This window comes from Myotis yumanensis, unplaced genomic scaffold, assembly GCF_028538775.1.
Source record: "Myotis yumanensis isolate MYYU_CA2020_CCGP unplaced genomic scaffold, mMyoYum1.0.hap1 SCAF_2, whole genome shotgun sequence".
In the NCBI taxonomy this organism is placed as follows: Eukaryota; Metazoa; Chordata; class Mammalia; order Chiroptera; family Vespertilionidae; genus Myotis; species Myotis yumanensis.
Window position 1 is genome coordinate 33,615,214 of NW_027223753.1, and position 18,380 is coordinate 33,633,593.

At 36.7% G+C, this 18,380-nt stretch overlaps 1 protein-coding gene across 4 annotated transcripts in view; it reads right to left on the reverse strand.

Annotated features, from left to right (window-relative positions):
- Positions 1 to 12,415: 12,415 nt before the first annotated feature.
- The window catches only part of SPATA6 (spermatogenesis associated 6), a 49,523-nt gene continuing 43,558 nt past the window's right edge, over positions 12,416 to 18,380 (reverse strand). For all 4 annotated transcript variants that reach the window (XM_070405079.1, XM_070405077.1, XM_070405078.1 and 1 more), the window contains exons 12-13: positions 15,536 to 15,627; positions 12,416 to 12,717 (exon numbers count right to left, since the gene is read on the reverse strand). In XM_070405079.1, coding sequence (XP_070261180.1) covers positions 12,537 to 12,717; positions 15,536 to 15,627 — 273 coding nt within the window. In that variant the 3' untranslated portion in view covers positions 12,416 to 12,536. The remainder of the gene's footprint in view (positions 12,718 to 15,535; positions 15,628 to 18,380) is intronic.

Here is an 18,380-nt window from a genome sequence, read left to right on the forward strand (position 1 = left end):
CTGTCACTGGAGCTGAGAGCTGGCTCCAGCTCTGAGGCCCGGCTCCAGCTTGAGGCCTCGGCTGCTGAAAGCAGGTATCTGGGGTTTGTTTAGCTTCTATAATTGAAACATAGTTGCTTTCGGAGATGTTGCTTTCAGGCTCAGAGCCTGGCCACGGCAGGCGGGAACCTTGGCTTTCTCCATTGCCGGGGCAACCAAGCCTCATGTTCGCTTCAGCTGCGTGGCTGCCGGCCGCCATCTTGGTTGACAGTTAATTTGCATATCACCCTGATTAGCCAATGGGGAGCATATCGGAGGTACGGTTAATTACCCTATTTGTCTTTTATTAGATAGGATATTGTATACATCCACAATACACTTCAAGTTTTACAACACTCTGTATTATAAAGTGTGAGGTCCAGATTTTGTCTTATTTTATATTTGCCCAGTGCCACTCACCATATTTATTTCATAGTAGGCTTGTTTAATGAATACATAAATAAATGATCTGATAACTGTTGAGATGAAAAAAGATAAAACCCTGGTATTTAAAGGTTAGCCATGAATAACCGAAAAGATACATAATTCACATGGAAATCAAGAACCAGTCATTATCTTCCTTGGAGAAAAAGATATTTTGTGCCTAAAATAAAATTTTAAAAATCAGATGAAAAGGTTAAAAAGGTAAAAATGTTTTAAAAGGAGAAATTTAAATCAGGAAAACACAAAAAGCCCTACATGCTCTTTATGCTCCTTACTACAGAGGAAGCCCATAGGTGCAGACTTCGGGTTCTCCAACCTGGACCAACATCACAATCACCTGGAGAGACTCTTAAAACACAGGTAAATGGTCTGCCTCAGGCAGGATCTCTGCAGGTTGAGTGCGGAAGCCATTTTTCACATGAGTGACTCTGACCAGTCAGGATTCGGAACCACTGAACTGGAGCACAACCAAAGCTTCACCAGCAGCTTTGCACCTGAGTCTAGTCATTTGTGATAACCAGATCACTGAGTTCTTTCAATCCCATGGAAATCTTCACAACTAAGCCTTGCTGAGAGAGCTGCAGACAAGTCACAGGATGGTGAGTGTAATTTCCTTCGCTGCTCAGTGGATCAGGGATGTGTTAATAAGTAGGCGAACTGGTCAACAGTTAGGACAGAGCAGGGAGCAGGAAAGCAAATGGTTGGAGGTATTTACAAACATATGAAAATTGTGAATCATAGACAACAAGCTACCTCCAAATACAGAAGTGAATTGATCACTGAGAATCAAGTATCACCTCTTAAAATCTAATACCTAAAGAAAATCAAACAATAGTAGGAAAAAGTTCTAGAATATCTATGAGAAAATACGAATATATAGGTTTAAGTCCTAGTTCAGTCACTTACACATCCAATGTGTCACCTATGAGAGACACTCAAAACTTTAGTTTTCTCATTTATAAAAATGAAGATTACAATCCTGCCCTAGATAATTCACAGACATGCTAAGGAGAGAGACAATAACTTATGTAAAAATGTTTGGAAATGTTAAGGCCTATGGAAAATACAAACTACTATTTATCATAAAAATTAGTAGAAATTGTTTCCAAGGCTTTAAATGTTTACTAGACAAAAATTCACTGAAGTCAAATGTTCTTTTCCTTCCATTTTCTCAACATAAACACTTGAAAACACTTCCTAATTCAAAAACTGGCACCTTTTCTCTAATTTGGCAAAAACAATTTCCCTCCTTGGGTTTCCAGTGGAACCGAAATGAGTTTGACTGTTTTTGTTTAAGATGATCAACAAAAAGCTCTCCAAATTATGCAGTTTCTATGCCAAAACACATTCTTTATGCAGCACAGTTGCAGAAATATCATATGCGAACAACTGCTGGGCCACAAAGGAGAGGCAGGAGAGCATATTGTTTCTATCCTTTAGGAAAATGCAAAATGTTTTTAACATGTTCTTGTTGAATAGAGTGGTAGATTCCTCTTCAATATAACTTTTTACTTAATAACAGAATATTATTAAAAATGGGGTACAAAGGGAGGTACACCAATTGTTTCAGAAAACATACATTTCAGATGAGTCCAATAGATAATGAGTCATCATCATCATCATCGGAAATAGTATTGTTCATGGAGCCATTACTGTGTGCTGAGCATTGTTTTAGGCACTCTGTGTTCAGTAAGTAATTTAATCTTCATATTGATCCCATTGGATTGGCACCATTATTTCCATTTAACAGGTGAGAAAAGGTCACACAGTTGCTAAGTGGTTAAAGTGGGATTTGAACCTGGCATGTGACATGTGATTTCTGAAGCCATGTATTTAACCACTAGGCTATTTTCTGGGCAATGAATAAGATGCAATAGATAAAATATAATACTCACTAGAGGCCTGGTACACAAAATTTATGCACTTCGGGGGGGGGGGTGGGCCCTCAGCCCAGCCTGCACCCTGTCTCAGTCTGGGAGCCCTTGGGAGACATCCATAGTGCTGCCACGGAGGCAGGAGAGGCTCCCGCCATTGCTACTGCACTTGCCAGCCATTAGCCTTGCTTTTGGCTGAATGGCGCTCCCCCTGTTGGAGCACACTGACCACCATGGGGCAGTTCCTGCATTGAGCGTCTGCCCCCTGGTGGTCAATGCGTGTCATAGCGACCGGTCATTCTGCCGTTGGGCTGAAACCAGCTCCCCAACACCCCCCAAGGGGTCCCAGATTGCAAGAAGATGCAGGTCAGGTCAAGGGACCCTACCAGCACACGATCAGGGCCAGAGAAGGACGAGGGACCGTGGGAGAGCTCCAGTGTGTCTGGCCTGTCTAGCTCAAGCTCAATTGGCTAGACCCCAGCAGCAAGCTAACCTACTGTTTGGAGTGTCTGCCCCCTGCTGGTCAGTGCACGTCATAGCAATCGGTTAAGTGTCCTTAGCATATCACTAGCTTATTACACTTTGATTGGTTGAATGGTCAACCAAACGACCAGACACTTAGCATATTAGGCTTTTATTATATAGGATTAGGTAGCAGTTTCCAAAAAATATATATTTTAAATTTTATTTTATTTATGTATTTTTATTTATTTTATTTATATCTTAGGTTGAGATCTCTAAAGAAAAAATTTTTAATTTAAAAATCTTTCATTTAAAACTTCTAAAGAATCACCTGGTAAACATGAGATAGGTCTACTTTAACGAAAGGTATATATGACATATATATATATATAGTCATACCCCATAAATGATGTTTTGGTCAATGAGGGACCAAATCTACAACAGCAGTCTCATAAGATTATAATGGAACTGAAAAATCCCTATCACCTAGTGATGTTGTAGCCATCTTTATGAAGAGCATTATGTGTTTGTGGTGATGCTGGTGAAAACAAACCTACTACGCTGCGGTCAGATAAAGTATAGCACATGCAATGATGCACAGTAAATAATACTCGGTAATGACAGTAAACGACTATGTTACTGGTAAATGTATTTACTATATTATACTGTTTATCATTATTTTAGACTAGACTCTTTCTACTCACAATAAAAAGTTTGCTATAAAACAATATGCCACGTTAGGCCAGCAGCAGCCTCACACATCTCATGTTTACCGCACCTCTCAATGGCATCATTTTCACTTGTGCTTGATTTAACCTCGTGTTGTTTTGCACATGCTGTACAGGCTTGTACAATATAACCTAGGTGTGCCTTGGGCTGTACCATCTAGGTTTGTGTAAATACACTCTATGGTCACACAAGAATGAAAATGCCTAAAGATGAATTCCTCAGAGCATATCCCCATTGTTAACAGCACAGCTGTACACAGACCTCTGTGACTGGTGTCAAAACAGTATACTCTTCTGAAAAAGGTTGTGATTGCTCAGTCACAGTCATGCCAAATTCTTAAGAGCTACAGGGCTGTTCCTCTGGCCAACATATTCTAGGATTACCTCCATTGAATTAGAATGATCTGCTAACTTCCGTCTCTCACATTCCCCAAATCAAAAGAATATAGCTCATTTGTAAAATATAAAGGTACAGAGTTCAAAATAAAGACAAAATAAACTTCCTATGTCAAAACTAAATTTAGTTTTACTTTTAAAATAATACCTTAACAAGTGAGAGACATCACATGTAAGGTTTAAATGGATAACATCCTCAGAGACTGAAGACATGACTTAGTGTCAGTTGTAAACTCTACAGAAACCTCTTCCAGAGGCACAGGGATCCCAGGGTAAGGGCTGAGTAGTGTCTCTGCCTGGGTGGGTTTAGGCACAAATCAATCAATGACAGGGGAAGGGTACTAAATCATTTTTAAGCATATACTTCTTGTCAGGTACAATGCTAGTCACTTGGTTCACTTACCTAATATATTTTTCATAGTAACAATCTTAGGTAAGATCATTCCCATTTCATGAATGATAAAATTAAGGTTCCATACCTCCAGATACCACCACAGTACAGAATTCAAACACAGGTATATCTGGCTCTTTCCATAATTCTACACAGCCTACATACATTAAATAACTATTAAATTTAAAAGCCATACCAAAAATCTAAGTAACTTGGTCTCATGGCTTAAAATAATTTTGAATTTTTTTACATTCATTCTCAGCTCATCTTCCATTTTCCCCCAATCAGATCCTCAGATCTTTCAGAATACTCCCTGTATATTGACTTAGAATTTTAGTTTTACTCTATTGAATGCCATGCATTGTACGAGGTGCTCCACATACATTAACTCTAAATGATCACAATGCTATGAAAATATCTTTCATTTTTCAAGTGAAAAAATAAGTTCAGGAAGGTTAAGTAACACAGAGATGACAAATTTAAGGAAATAAATCTGAGGTCTGTTCAACTTTAGAACCAGATGGAATATCTTTCAAATTGCAAATTCATTTTCCCAGATCAGTTCCAAAAAGCAATTATGATAGTAACTAATGTATGTCAAAGAGTGTCCACATTTACTTTCCTACTCAATTCTAATATTTCTCTGAAGAATGGAGGGCAATGTTTATTAACATCCTATTTCACAGGTAGTAAAAAATGAGGTTTGGAAAAGTAGTGAAGAGGTGCTTTTTCTACTGCACAATGTTGAGAGAAGTAGAACTTTCTGAATATATATATATACACACACACATATATATGTATATATATATATTTATAAGTTCTTCACTATTTTGTTTGTATATATCACTAATTTTAGTAAAAATCAAATACACAAATAAATGCTCAGGTGAAGAATGAGTTTCATTGATAAAAGAGAGCCTCTAATAGAATATGATTATTCTCAATTCTATTACGTATGTTCAGACATTAAAGGTTTTATCTCATCTTATTTCTGAACTATATCATAAACTCAAAAAGCTAAACTTCTTTAAACTTTTACTGCAACAGAAATGTGGTGATGAGGAGGCAGTTTTTGACTTCAAGTCTATTTTTTTTGAGATTACTACAGCCACCTATGCCCTCTTCTGTTTACTATTTGCATGGAATACCGTTTTGCCATTTATTCACTTTGAGCCTGTGTGTCTTTATATATAAAGTTAGTCTTGTAGGTAATATATAGTTGGGTCTTGCTTTATTATCCCTTCAGCCATTCTATGTCTTTTGATTGAGTTTAATCCATTTACATTTAAGGTAATTATTGATAGAAGACGGCTTACTTTAGCCATTTTGTTTTTCTGTTTTGTAGTTCTTTGTTCTTCTAATCTTCTATTTCTCTCTTTCCTTTGTGTTTGGTTGATTTTTTTTTTGTAGTGATATTCATTGATTCATTTTCTTTTGTATATCTCCTGTATGTTTTCTTTTGTAGCTACTATGTGGCTTGTTAAAATGTATATACTACTCAAAGTGATCTATAGATCATTATCCCCATCACTTCATTGATATGCCTATCACAATCCCAATGACAATTTCTATAGAAATAGAAAAAAATCATAAAGTTCATGTATAACTACAAAAGATCCAGAATAACCAAAGTGATCTTAAGAAAGAACAACACAGTTGAAGGTATTACACTTCCTGACTTCAAACTAAATTACAAAGCCAGAGTAATAAAACAAAAAGATTGACATATAGCAATGAAACAGAATAGAGAACCCAGAAAAATAGCAGCACATATACAATCAAATGATCTTTGACAAGGATGCCAAGAAAGGATAGTCTCTTCAAAAAATGGTATAAGGAAAACTGGATAGCCACATGAAAAAAAAGAAAAAGAAAAAGAAATTGGACCCCTACTGTACTTACATCATACACAAAAATCAACTCAAAGAAATTGAAGATTAATGTAAGACCTAAAACTATAAAACTCCTGAAAGAAAGCTTATGGAAAGGTTTCTTGACACTGGTCTAGGCAATGATTTATTGGGTATGACACTAAAAGCACAAGCAACAAAAGCAAAAATAGACAAGGGGAATCGTATTAAATTAAAAAGCTTGTGCACAACAAAGGAAACAATCAATAGAATTCAAAGACAACTATGGCATGGTAGAAAATATTTGCAAACCATATATCTGATAAGGGTTTAAAATCCCTTTTATCCTATATAATAAAAGGCTAATATGCAAATCGACCAAACGGCAGAACCACCAGTCACTATGATGTGCACTGACCACCAGGGGGCAGACACTCAACACAGGAGCTGCCCCCAGGCTCATGGCTAGGGAGCGCAGCGGCAGTGGTGGGAGCCTCTCCTGCCTCCATGGCAGTGCTAAGGATGTCCAACTGAAGGCTTAGGCCTGCTCTCCACCAGCCTAAGCCATCAGTCAGATATCCCCTGAGGGCTCCCGGACTGCAAGAGGGGTCAGGCCAGGCTAAAGGAACGCCCCCCCCCCCCCAGTGCACAAATTTCATGCACCGGGCCTCTAGTTTGTTAATAACAACACAGTTTCAGTTACATGAGATGAGTAAGTCCTATAGAATACTTTACAGCATGGTGCTTATAATTCGCAAACAAAAATGGGACACAAGGAAACTCTGGGAGGCACTGAATTACCTTGATTGCGGTGACGGTATCACAGGAGTTTGCAAGTGTCCAAATTCATCAAAATGTACATATTAAATTTGTACAATTCTTTGTATCTCAATTATACTCCCAATAAACCTGTTAAAAAATGTAGTGCTGCCCCAGCCAGGTGGCTCAGTTGGGTGGAGCATCATTCCATACACCAAAAGGTTTGGGGTTTGATTCCTGGTCAGGGCACACCTAGGTTTCAGGCTTTATCCTCTGTGGGGGTGAGTTTGGAAGGCAACCTATTGATGCTTCTCTCTTGCATCTCTCTCTCTCTCTCTCTCTCTCTCTCTCTCTTCCTCTCTCTCATCAGTGAAGGCTTATCCTCGGGTGAGAATTAAAAATATATATATTTGAAAATATTTCATTCTACAGGAATGTGCAGTTACTCAGTCAGAGAGAGTAACTAGAGCTCCACAGAAAGAGCACTGTGAGTCCTTCACCTGCCACTATCCCATACATCCACTCTGGCTGCCATGAAATCACGAGTCAGATAAATTTTCAGTGATATTCCTTTCATACACTTCCACCAATGTCCAACCTAGTTCACCAAATGATCTCTTTATTCATTTTTAGTGTTAGAATGTTGGCAATCTGCCCCAGGTTTGACAGCATTAATGTGAGTTCAGTTTGCATTGTAATCTGAGGTTCTCTCTGAAGAGATACCAGCTCCATCATTTAAAAACCTATGAACTATAACAAGCTGAGGTTTTTAACCACTTATCTGGTTGAGAGGCAGAGTTGGGGTGAGATTCAAATCCAAGTTTACCATTGACTGGCCAACCACAGCAGTTTGATCCTTAGTTACCGAGTCTATAACACTGAGATTACTGCAGAGTGGTTGTGAAGATCAAATAAGATAATGTATGTAAATCACCAAGCACAAATGGTGATTTTTAATAAATATTACTTTCTCTTGTTTTAAAAACTAAAGATGACACTAAGGTGGGGATGGGAAGTGAAAAAAATATCCCCTCTAAATACCCGCATACATTCATATGCTATACAAATTAGAGCAGGATATATCCTCTTACACCAGGCTCATTTATGTCATTTTTCACAGCTTGAATGCAACCTACTGAGATTAAGATTAAGTTATTAGTAAAAGTGAAAAAAACTGCATTTCATTGAGATAGTTTTGCTTACATATTCACATAAATACCTTATCATACTAATTCTTAATTAATCGAGAGCAACAGTTTCTAGATTAAGTAGGTTGTTTACATCTGAATGCTGGAAGATAGAGGATTCAGTCCCTCAGTCAAAGATGTGTGGCTTTGTGAGTGACAGAAGATAAGACACTGGGGAAAAAAATGTTTAAGGCTCATTTGGGAACCAAGACATTTTCATTTCATAGAAGGGATTTAGACTCAATTGGAACATAAGGTGCAAGGAACAATTGCAGGCAGTTGCTTTCTTGGTCCATTGCCTAACCCTGTACTTATCACCCTCTGAGCAGCAGTGTAGGAGTTGGCCCTGGTCACCTGGATGCCTTATACCTTAGTGGGTTAGCCAAGTAACAGGCAAACAAAAAGGCAGGTTGTCATATCGACTTCTTATTTTCTTAAGAGTACTCTTTTAAAAAATAGATTTCACACAGAAACACTAACTCTCTTATCTGAGGAACTTGAGGACCAAGGCACAAGTAAGACTTTGTCTTATCTTTTGCATTTTTATCTCTTTGGCTACAAGTATAAACAAGCTGCTAGCAACAGTCTTGTCATGGCTTCCTTCCTTCCTTCCTTCCTTCCTTCCTTCCTTCCTTCCTTCCTTCCTTCCTTCCTTCCTTCCTTCCTTCCTTCCTTCCTATTTCCCTCCCTATCTCCCTTCCTTCCTCCCTCCCTCCCCCCTCCCTCTCTCCCTCCATTCTCTCTCTCTCTCTCTCTCTCTCTCTCTCTCTCTCTCTCTCTCTCCCCCCCCCCTCTCTCTTTCTTTCTTTCTTTCTCACCTGAGGATATGTTTTTATTACAGAGAGAGAGAGAGAGAGAAACAGAGAGACAGACAGACAGACATAGGTTAACATCAATGTGAGACAGAAACATCAGTGGGTTGCCTCCCATATGCACCCTGACTGGGAATTGAACCTGTAACCTAGTTATGTGCCCTGACCAAGAATGGAACCTACAACCTTTTGGTGTATGGGATGATGCTGCAACCAACTGAGCCACCTGGCCAGGGTGGGACATCTTATTTTTCATATCCAGATAGAGTTAGGCTTTGTATTGTTTTTAGTGGCCCTTCCTGTATTTTTTCATGCAGTTATTCAACAAACACTGTATATCTACTGTGTGACACAAATGCAGAGGCAAACCTAAAACAATAGAAAAGGACACATGAGAAAGTCATTGATAATTCAGCTTCTGTTTATCAGTTGCTATAATAAAGATACATCCAGATTGTGGTGCTAGGGATACAAAGATAATACAAAAATGGAAAAATATATTGTCTACAAGAACCTACAAAGAATATGATAGAGTAAAAATGAGGAAATCCAAGATATTATACCACAGCTGTGTATTTGCCTGACCCTCTGGGAATAGTCAAGGTAAGCTCCTAGAGTCCAAGAACCCTGACGTGTCTCACTAACTCATGGTCAGTACTTTTGTGGAGTGATCCATAGAAATACAGCAAAATGCACTTTCTTGAATATGTCTCCTCCCCAAAACTTGCACACAAATATTTAACACTCCTCTGCTTCCTAACGCTTCCTTATCTTCCACATTAACCAACCATACCATTATAGAAATGTTGGAACATTTAAAGATCATTCTAAATAATTCCTTCAGCAACTTATAATTAAGGAAACTGAGCTCCAAGAAGGATAAATGACTTAACAAGGTTATATAAAAAGTAGTGGAACCAGGGAGGACTCAGTTTAATGATTCGTTTGGTTTTTTTTTAGTTGAATTGTCATTTTTTTTTTTTTTTTTTTTTTTTACTTAAGGGCAAAAACACATTGAAAGAAGTAAGGCCCATTTATCTTACATATTAAGTCTAATAACTACTATAAGATTGTGAAAAATATAAAAAAGGCTAGGATAATAAGCACCTTTCTGCTTTTATCAATGAGAAAAGATAATTATTACTAAAGCTTTTACCCTTTAAAGATAATAAACATAAGAATTCACAGTCATAGGATAGCAATAAAGACCACTGAACAGAAGTAATCAGATACTTAGCACAGATGCCACGTATCTAAAGATTTGCACCCGACTCAGAGAGATGTCAGGTTTAATCAGAGGATGTGGCTTTCAGAACATCACTTCCCGAAGATCCCCCGAGACCCACCTTTTGTGGCCTTTGTCAAAGCCAATGGCAGATATAGGTACAGTAAGTAATTTCTGTGGTACTAATTCACTTGAGAGATATTCTATGATAGCAAGACATTTTCTTTGAAGTTCATATTTGTTCTTTTTAACAAGCAGCAACTTTTAAATGGGGAAGTTTTTCATTTATTTCCACACACAAAAAAAGAAGAAAAAAACACCTAAATTTCATTGAGGATATAATTTTGTAAAAGCATTATTCAATTTTGACCGTCAAAAGGTTATTGTACAAAACGTCATTATTTAACCTTATACCAGGGGTACCTAGTCCAGCATTTCCCCCGCTGGTGTCCACATGCACCTGAGGGTGACATTGAGAGGGAGTGAGAGGTTGAGGAAGACAGAATACCAGGGGAAAGATGGCCATGACAACAGATACTATTACATGCTTAATTTTGTTGAGAAAATTCTGGCTTACTGCGATATGTAGTTAGTGAGCACCAATAAGTGCCAGACTCTCTACTTGATGCTAGAGCAAAACAGGTTTATGCCAGCATTTCTTAGTGCCTCTGATACACTAGTGTTTCTTATGACTATGATGACCACATGTCCGAGTTTCAGCAGGACAGCCCCAGCCTGCAACTGCTGATTCAGCATTAACAGCCTTCCCTTTCACTCCTGTCATCCTACCTGTGACTCTGTATGTTGCGGGGAGGGTAAATATAGTGCACAGATTTTCCTAAACTAATATGACCAATGCAATACTGGCATTTACATTTCTACAACCATTTCCTAAAACAGTGGTCCACAGGACCTGGTTCAGAAAATGCTGATCTATTCCATTCTCATCACTTGATAGCTGATGGAAACTAAGGACCAGGGAATTAAAGAGACTCGGCTAGAAAATGGCAGCAAGGACGAGAGCCGAGGACTCCTGGCTCCTATCTCTGATGCATTTTCTGACATATCACAGACTGTTGTACTAAAACATTTCTAACATGCAATTAACATTCTTAACATGAAGTTCAAGTCATACTAAAACATTCTTAACATGAAATTAAAAAGTCCTATTATTAGATTGCAAGTATTATATTTTCTCCTAATACAAAAATAACTCACCCACTTTTACAAGTTAATTTCAATTTAAATGAAGTTCAAGTCAATTTTTTTCTTTTAAAATCATAGCTGTAGAATTAATAAGAGACAGAGTCAATGAGAAAACATTATCTTGGAGTCAACTTCAAGGTTGGAAGCCATATCTATCTTTCTCTGCTTTCCCTCTGTCCACTCTTGTGAATGTGAGGTAACTGACTTCTTCCTATCCTCATAGTGTCGCTGGCCTCACAAGTGTGTGTTTGGGGGTTGGGGAAGGAGCTAATTTTATCAACCAACAGACTTTGCAGTGCCTACCACAAAGAGTTCTGCTATAATACCTTACTCCCATTTTGGTTCCAAGTGTTGTTTAAAGTAAGGATACGACTTTCTTGGGCCATTTGATACCTATGAAAACTTTAAATAAATTAGTTTATAATATAATCCATGAATCTCTACACGTTTACTAACAGAGGCTATTTTATGATTCTGTTTGTACCAAAAGACATGGCCCTAGAAAATCAGACAAAGAATTATATCTTTAAAAATAAGTTATTCAGATTTTGGGTCACACATGGGCTCTGCAATCCTAGATAACTGTTGTGCATTTTAGGCAACTTAGAAAGTTCTTTTAGAGGAGAGAGAGTGAATGATTATAAAACTTTAAAAAGAAAGTGGTTTCTTATGAGTTAAAAAATATAATTAGACTTTTCTAAGGGAAAAAAGTAGAAAATGCTGGTTAAAACTCTTGGGAAATTCATTTCTACACAGGATATCTTTTTGCTCATTAGTAAGAAAAGGGAGTTAATATTAATTAAACCTTGCTCAGACAAGATAACCAGTTAAGTACATGAAGAGAAAATTACAAGTTGATTAAGGCAAAACATGCTTAGAGCAAACCCAGTCTTGGATTTTCAATGCTGACATGAGATAACATGTGACAATATCCTCTCACAGCCACACTGGACTTTGTGATTGTGTGGCAGAACTTTGACTTTTGGAACATAGCACTCTATTCTGTGATTAAAAAAGGCTTGCCTATGATAATGTGCCGTTTGAAGAAATGGACATATTCAAGTCAACCTACTGCACTCAATGAGAGCCACCTGTTTAAAAAAGAAAGGAATACAGATATTGATCACATCAAATGCTTTCATTGAAGTTGACATGGACACTCATTCAGTTCATCGTGGATGATCTCAGAAGCTTTCCTGTGTATGAGAAACAGAACTACAGGCCTTTTTGTATAAGTTCCTGTATATCTTGTCCATGCTGTTCTCAAAGACGGGTCGGTGGGACTTTCCTTTGTAAGGGGCTGCCCTGTTGGACCAGTATTCACCGTCATCCATTTGGAGAGTGCCACGTGGCCGCTGAAGTGAGCTGTAAGGAAGAATGCACGGGATTACCATGGTGAGACTAGAGCAGAGGCACAACTGTCTAAATCAAACATCGATGAAGTGCTTCACAGGTATGTATGCTCTGCTTGGACTATGAGAAATAAAAGACAATAAGGCCTGTGCCTTTAAAGAGTGGCATTATTTGCATGAAAACAATCACAGAACACTAAAATGAAAATTGTGTGTGAGAGATAGGGTTTGGAAGGAATTCGGAGAAGAGAGGTAAGTGAGGTGGTGAAGCAAAGTGCAGAGGGTGCTCAAGGGCCAGTTACAAGAGTCAGACAGACCTGGCACTGACTCTCATTTAATCCATTAGAGCAGGGGTGGGCAAACTTTTTGACTCGAGGGCCACAATGGGTTCTTAAATTGGACCGGAGGGCCGGAACAAAAGCATGGATGGAGTGTTTGTGTGAACTAATATAAATTCAAAGTAAACATCATTACATAAAAGGGTACGGTCTTTTTTTTTTTTTTTTTTTTTAGTTTTATTCATTTCAAACGGGCCGGATCCGGCCCGCGGGCCGTAGTTTGCCCACGGCTGCATTAGAGGCTGGGGACCTTGGACCACTTCTTTAATCATCCAGTGTCTCAGCTTCCTTGACTGTATTTTTGCGGTTATTGTTTTTTAAAATTAAAGAGAGTGTATGTAATGTTCATAGTATAGTTCTTAACTGGCACACAGAAGTTATTAATTACGAGGCATGGAACTAGTAAGTATTTTACATGTATTTACATATATTAACATATTAACTTACACCCTCTGAAGTTAGTAACTAGAAACTGAAGTCAAGTGACTTCCTACGACCACCCAGCTAGCAGGGGGTGGAATGGAGGGGGGGGGGGGGGGCATGTCTGTGGCTCTGAGCCCTTTCCACTGTGCCAGGCTGCTGCTGTCCTCGGTGGGGAGCAGAAAATTAGACTGAACATGAACCACCTTTGGAAACAGGAAAAAAGGCAGAAGAGGGTGTATTTGAAGTGATAGGGACCTACTGTCATTTAACAGTTTTAAGGGGAAAAAAGAACAGATAGGGAGCTATGAAATAGTTGTAGTGGCAATAGGGAAGAAAAGGGAAGTTTTTCTGAAGGCTCGATAGTACTTTTTAAAAACATACCTAAGTTATAATTTTAATGTCACAAAAAATTAAGTTCTGAGCTCACTACATTATCTGCTAGAAATAAAATGCTGGCTTTTTCAAAGACTAAGTTTATTTTTTTTTAAATAAATCCTTGACCTACTTCAATAAATTAAGTACTTGTTATAGGTAAGACCTCTTAGGCATTCTAGAGATTATTAAGTTTGTACCATATAAAACTATATGTCCCGACTATTAAATTCCACAAATATTTTCTTCATATATGTATCTAGAATCACATCTCACGCAAACAATTTATTTCCTAACTTGTCAGTTCCATGATGTTACCTCCACTGTCAACTGTGAAATAGGAACACTTGGAGTTGTCTAGAGATATATTTTCTATTTTGCCTGAAGTCAGTCTTACCACCTGAACACTGTATAAATGACCATGAAAAAGTGCATGAAGTGGCTGTATTACCATGTCAGTAATGATGTAGTGAAAACATTTATACACTCATTTTGGAAAACAGTTTGACATGATCCAGTAAGCTTAAATATGCAAGGTCAATTTAGTAATTCAACTGCTAGATACCCCAGCCAAATTCTTATACAAGTGGGCAATGTACAAAATGTTCATAATAGCACTCTTTATCTTTATTCTTAGTTATTCAGGACATTTTTAAGTCTATGTATTATTTAGAATTTTTCTTCCATTTGTTAATACTAAAGGTAGCTTTTGGCTGTTTGTTACATCTTATTAATCAGATAGTGACCAATGGAGAAGAAATGAAAACTATACTCAACCCTGTGTTACTTAAAAAAATATATTTGTAAAATTTAAATTATTCAGATTGATAGTCTGTTATAAATAATTTCATACTTATAGCATTTATATTGAGCGTATTCCTACTGTTAGTAAACTCAAAAATATGGACAAACAGAAAAACAGTTTAAATTAATAGCGAATTCCTTAAAAACAACTAGCTAAAATTTTAATTAAGAGGTATAAAAGGCCAAGTCATATTCTAAACATGAAGTTCAAATTACGTTTATCCTTCTCTCTTTTTATGGCCAACTCCCATCTATACGAAGCATCACCTTATGCCTGGTCTTTAATTAGGACTATGCTCAAACAGGATGGTGCTGCCAGAAGCTCTGAAGAGAACTGAGACAGACATAGGAGGTGCTAAAAGGAGGAAAGAGTATCCCAGGGCCCTGGGAATTGGCAAGGCTACCACAGTTGTCCAAAACTTTGTAAGAGACGCAATATGAAATTGAGAAGGAAGTCTACATGGGTAGTAGATTCTTTCCCCATACTAGCCCCCAAATCCCAAAGTATTGGAAGTAAAAGATTTCTTCCTAGTTAATTTTATGGAAGGTTATGGAAGATATAAGACAGCTAGCATGGATATATAATAAAGCCTAAAATAAGCCTTGGATATATAGATTTGCAGTTAAGTCAAATAAACTAAAAACCTTAAGTAGGAGGAGAGCATCACCATTCATTGACTGTATTTGTTTTTATTGAAAAGTTTCTTTAATGCAAACATTAAAATGTTTTAATAGGATTTTTCACAGTTAAATATTTTAAATATATAAAAATAATTAATTAATAATTGCTAATTTGAGTCTAAATTTCCCACAAATCTAGCAGATTAAGAATCAGGCTATTTTTGTACCAATTATGAGAAAGACCTCTCTATAGAGAATTAACCAGGTTCATACCTGTACTCGGGATCACTGTCATAGGCATAGTCTTTGTAGAAAAGACCTCTTTTCATTTCCAGTTCGTCTTCCTTCTCTGGGTCTCTCTCATCCTGAAAAGTATGAAGATTTTCATTAATTCATTTTATAATTAAAATGGCACATGTCTCTTTGGGAAATGCTCTCCTTCTCCCCCATTATAAGAAATTGAATTAAATATTTGGACATCTTAGGAAAGAAACAAAAGGGTAAGTCAGAATTTATTATTCTGTTCAGTAAGACTAAATAGTTTTATTATATTTTTACTAATACTGTTTATCAAAGACTGGATACCCAGTAAATGTTTCTTGAATCAACAAATGAAAGGGAATGGATACTGTGTATTAAGATATGCAATAAGATGTGCCGTAATATCTTACACATTGTTAGGTGGAATCAAGATACATGGCTACTCCTCCTTGTATAAGTAGCTTGTTCAGACACATTCAAGAGCACAAGAAATAGGATCCTAAAGAGATAGCTTTGTAAACTATATCCTTTTAGTAATTATTATCTTAATGTATGACATTTATGTAATTTAATATCAAATATCTTTCTCACCGACTGGCCAATACCCTTATTACCTATTCAAACTAGAATAAAAATAGAGAAAACTGATAACAAAAGGAACTAGTAAGCACAAATAGACCACTATAAAGATTATAATAAAGAATTCACTTTACATAAGAAATCAGCTGAAAATAGATTATGAAGAAAATAATTTTTAAAATTTTCTGATAGCATGAAATTGTGAAGAAAGCATTCTGTTAAAAATGTAAGTAAAAAAATAACAGAAAATGTGAATATATATTTAGAGTTATTAAAGCTTCTAGGTAAATTAAAACCTTTTATCCTTACGAAGTAACTCTATTTAATTCCATTAATGCTCCCCCCGACCCGCCACCGCCATTTTTGGTTTACTATTCATATAGCTACAATGGCTTTCTTTTACTTAGTGCTGGTATGGTATATATTTGTCCTTTTATTTTCAACCTTTCCTTATTATTAGTTTTTAGATCTTTTTTCTTAGATAGCATGTAGCTACTAGATGTTACTTATTTTTGCCCAGTCTGATAAATCAACAAAGTGAAGCATTCACTCTATCATCACAGAAAGTGTAATTGGCTATCAGGAATACAAAAGACACTACAAAAAAGTGAAAGAAATTAGTAAAAGGTAATGTTTTCCATTTTAAGAAATATGTTGTAAGAACTAAATAAAACAGAATGTAAATATTAAATTTAAAAATCCTAATGAATGATAATACTCTTTAATTTTGTCAATACAGTTGAAAAATTAATTTTGACAACATTGTAATAAAAATATTGACTAAATTTCAAAAGTTTACATATGAAAAAATATACAAAAAGTACCTTTTAAAAAATCTGAGCCTAAATTAATTATTAAACAAAACCCGTATTTTGAGCTGGGAAGTTACTATTCTAGACTCTGAGGACAGAAAGATGACTAAGACAGAGTTCCTGCACACACATGGAACAAGGCTTGCTTATTCCATGAAACTCTATGGGTAGAAAGGACAAAAGGGTAGAATTATTAGGAGACATAATTAAGGACAAAATAGAGAAAATAAGGAAAAACTTTCTAATTAATAAAGCATTCTAAGAACAGAGTTACTGTCTTAAGAGTGAGTAAGATCACTGCAGAGCATTGATACCCATTTAGATCAATGATTTCATGGAGGCGAATTATGCCCTGAGAAACAAAAAGGACTAGATGACCTTCATAGTTATTCCCATCAAAATTTAAGACTCTATTTTGTGACATTATATATATATATTTCACACACACATCTATTATAAGAGTCCTTGTATAGTCTTTTTTTAAAGGTCAGGTTATATATAAACAAAGAGGCAAAAACATCACATCTTATTGTAACTTATTGACTATGGATCAAGCAAACATTTGAAGAGATGTATCATTCTTGTCAGTGTCAGAAAATACATTCCCAGGACATAAAGAGGTGATTCACCCCTTATTCCTCGTTCACATTCCCATTTGCTCACATGAAAGTACAGAAAAAGATGGACAGCACCAATATTTATTGCATACCTACAAGGTATCTAGGACTGAGGTACTTTTTATATGGATATCATTTAAGCCTTCAATAACCACATCAAATATATTGAAACTTAGAAAAACTTTTAAAAAATTGCCCAAAGATACAAACTAAGAGGCAGAGCTGGAATTTAAATCCAGACCTAACTTGATCTACATTATACTGCCTCCTAGAATGCAAATAAACTGGATTATGAAATCAAAACCTCCATCCCAGGCCATTAGATCATTCTCCTATATGAAAATTAGGCCCAAATTCATTCAAGTTGGTATCTAGTAAGTTTTTTATGTAGGTATTTTGAAAGATGATAGTCCAAAATTTCCAGTTTCACTTATCCTTGGGTAACAGCAGTACAAAAATGCAAAATGGAAAGTTCCAGAAAAAAACAATTCCTGAGTTTTAAATTGCATACCATTCTGAGTAGCATGTTGAAATCTTGTGCCACCCACTCCATTCCATTCAGAACATCAATCACCCCTTTGTCCAGTGCATCTAAACTGTCTAGGCTACTAGCCCGCTATGTCTAGTCTAGTAGCCGTCTAGGTTATCAGATGGCAGGGCAGTATCACAGAGCTTGTGTTCAAGTAATTCTATGATGCTGACAATTTGGATACACCATAGAGAAGCCATGAAGTGCTTCTTTTAAGTGAAAAGGTGAAATTCTCAACTTACTAAGTGTCATAGGGAATTCTTCAAGCAAAAGGGAAATGATTCTAGAATCTAGATGGGAACATGAAATTACTGGCAAGA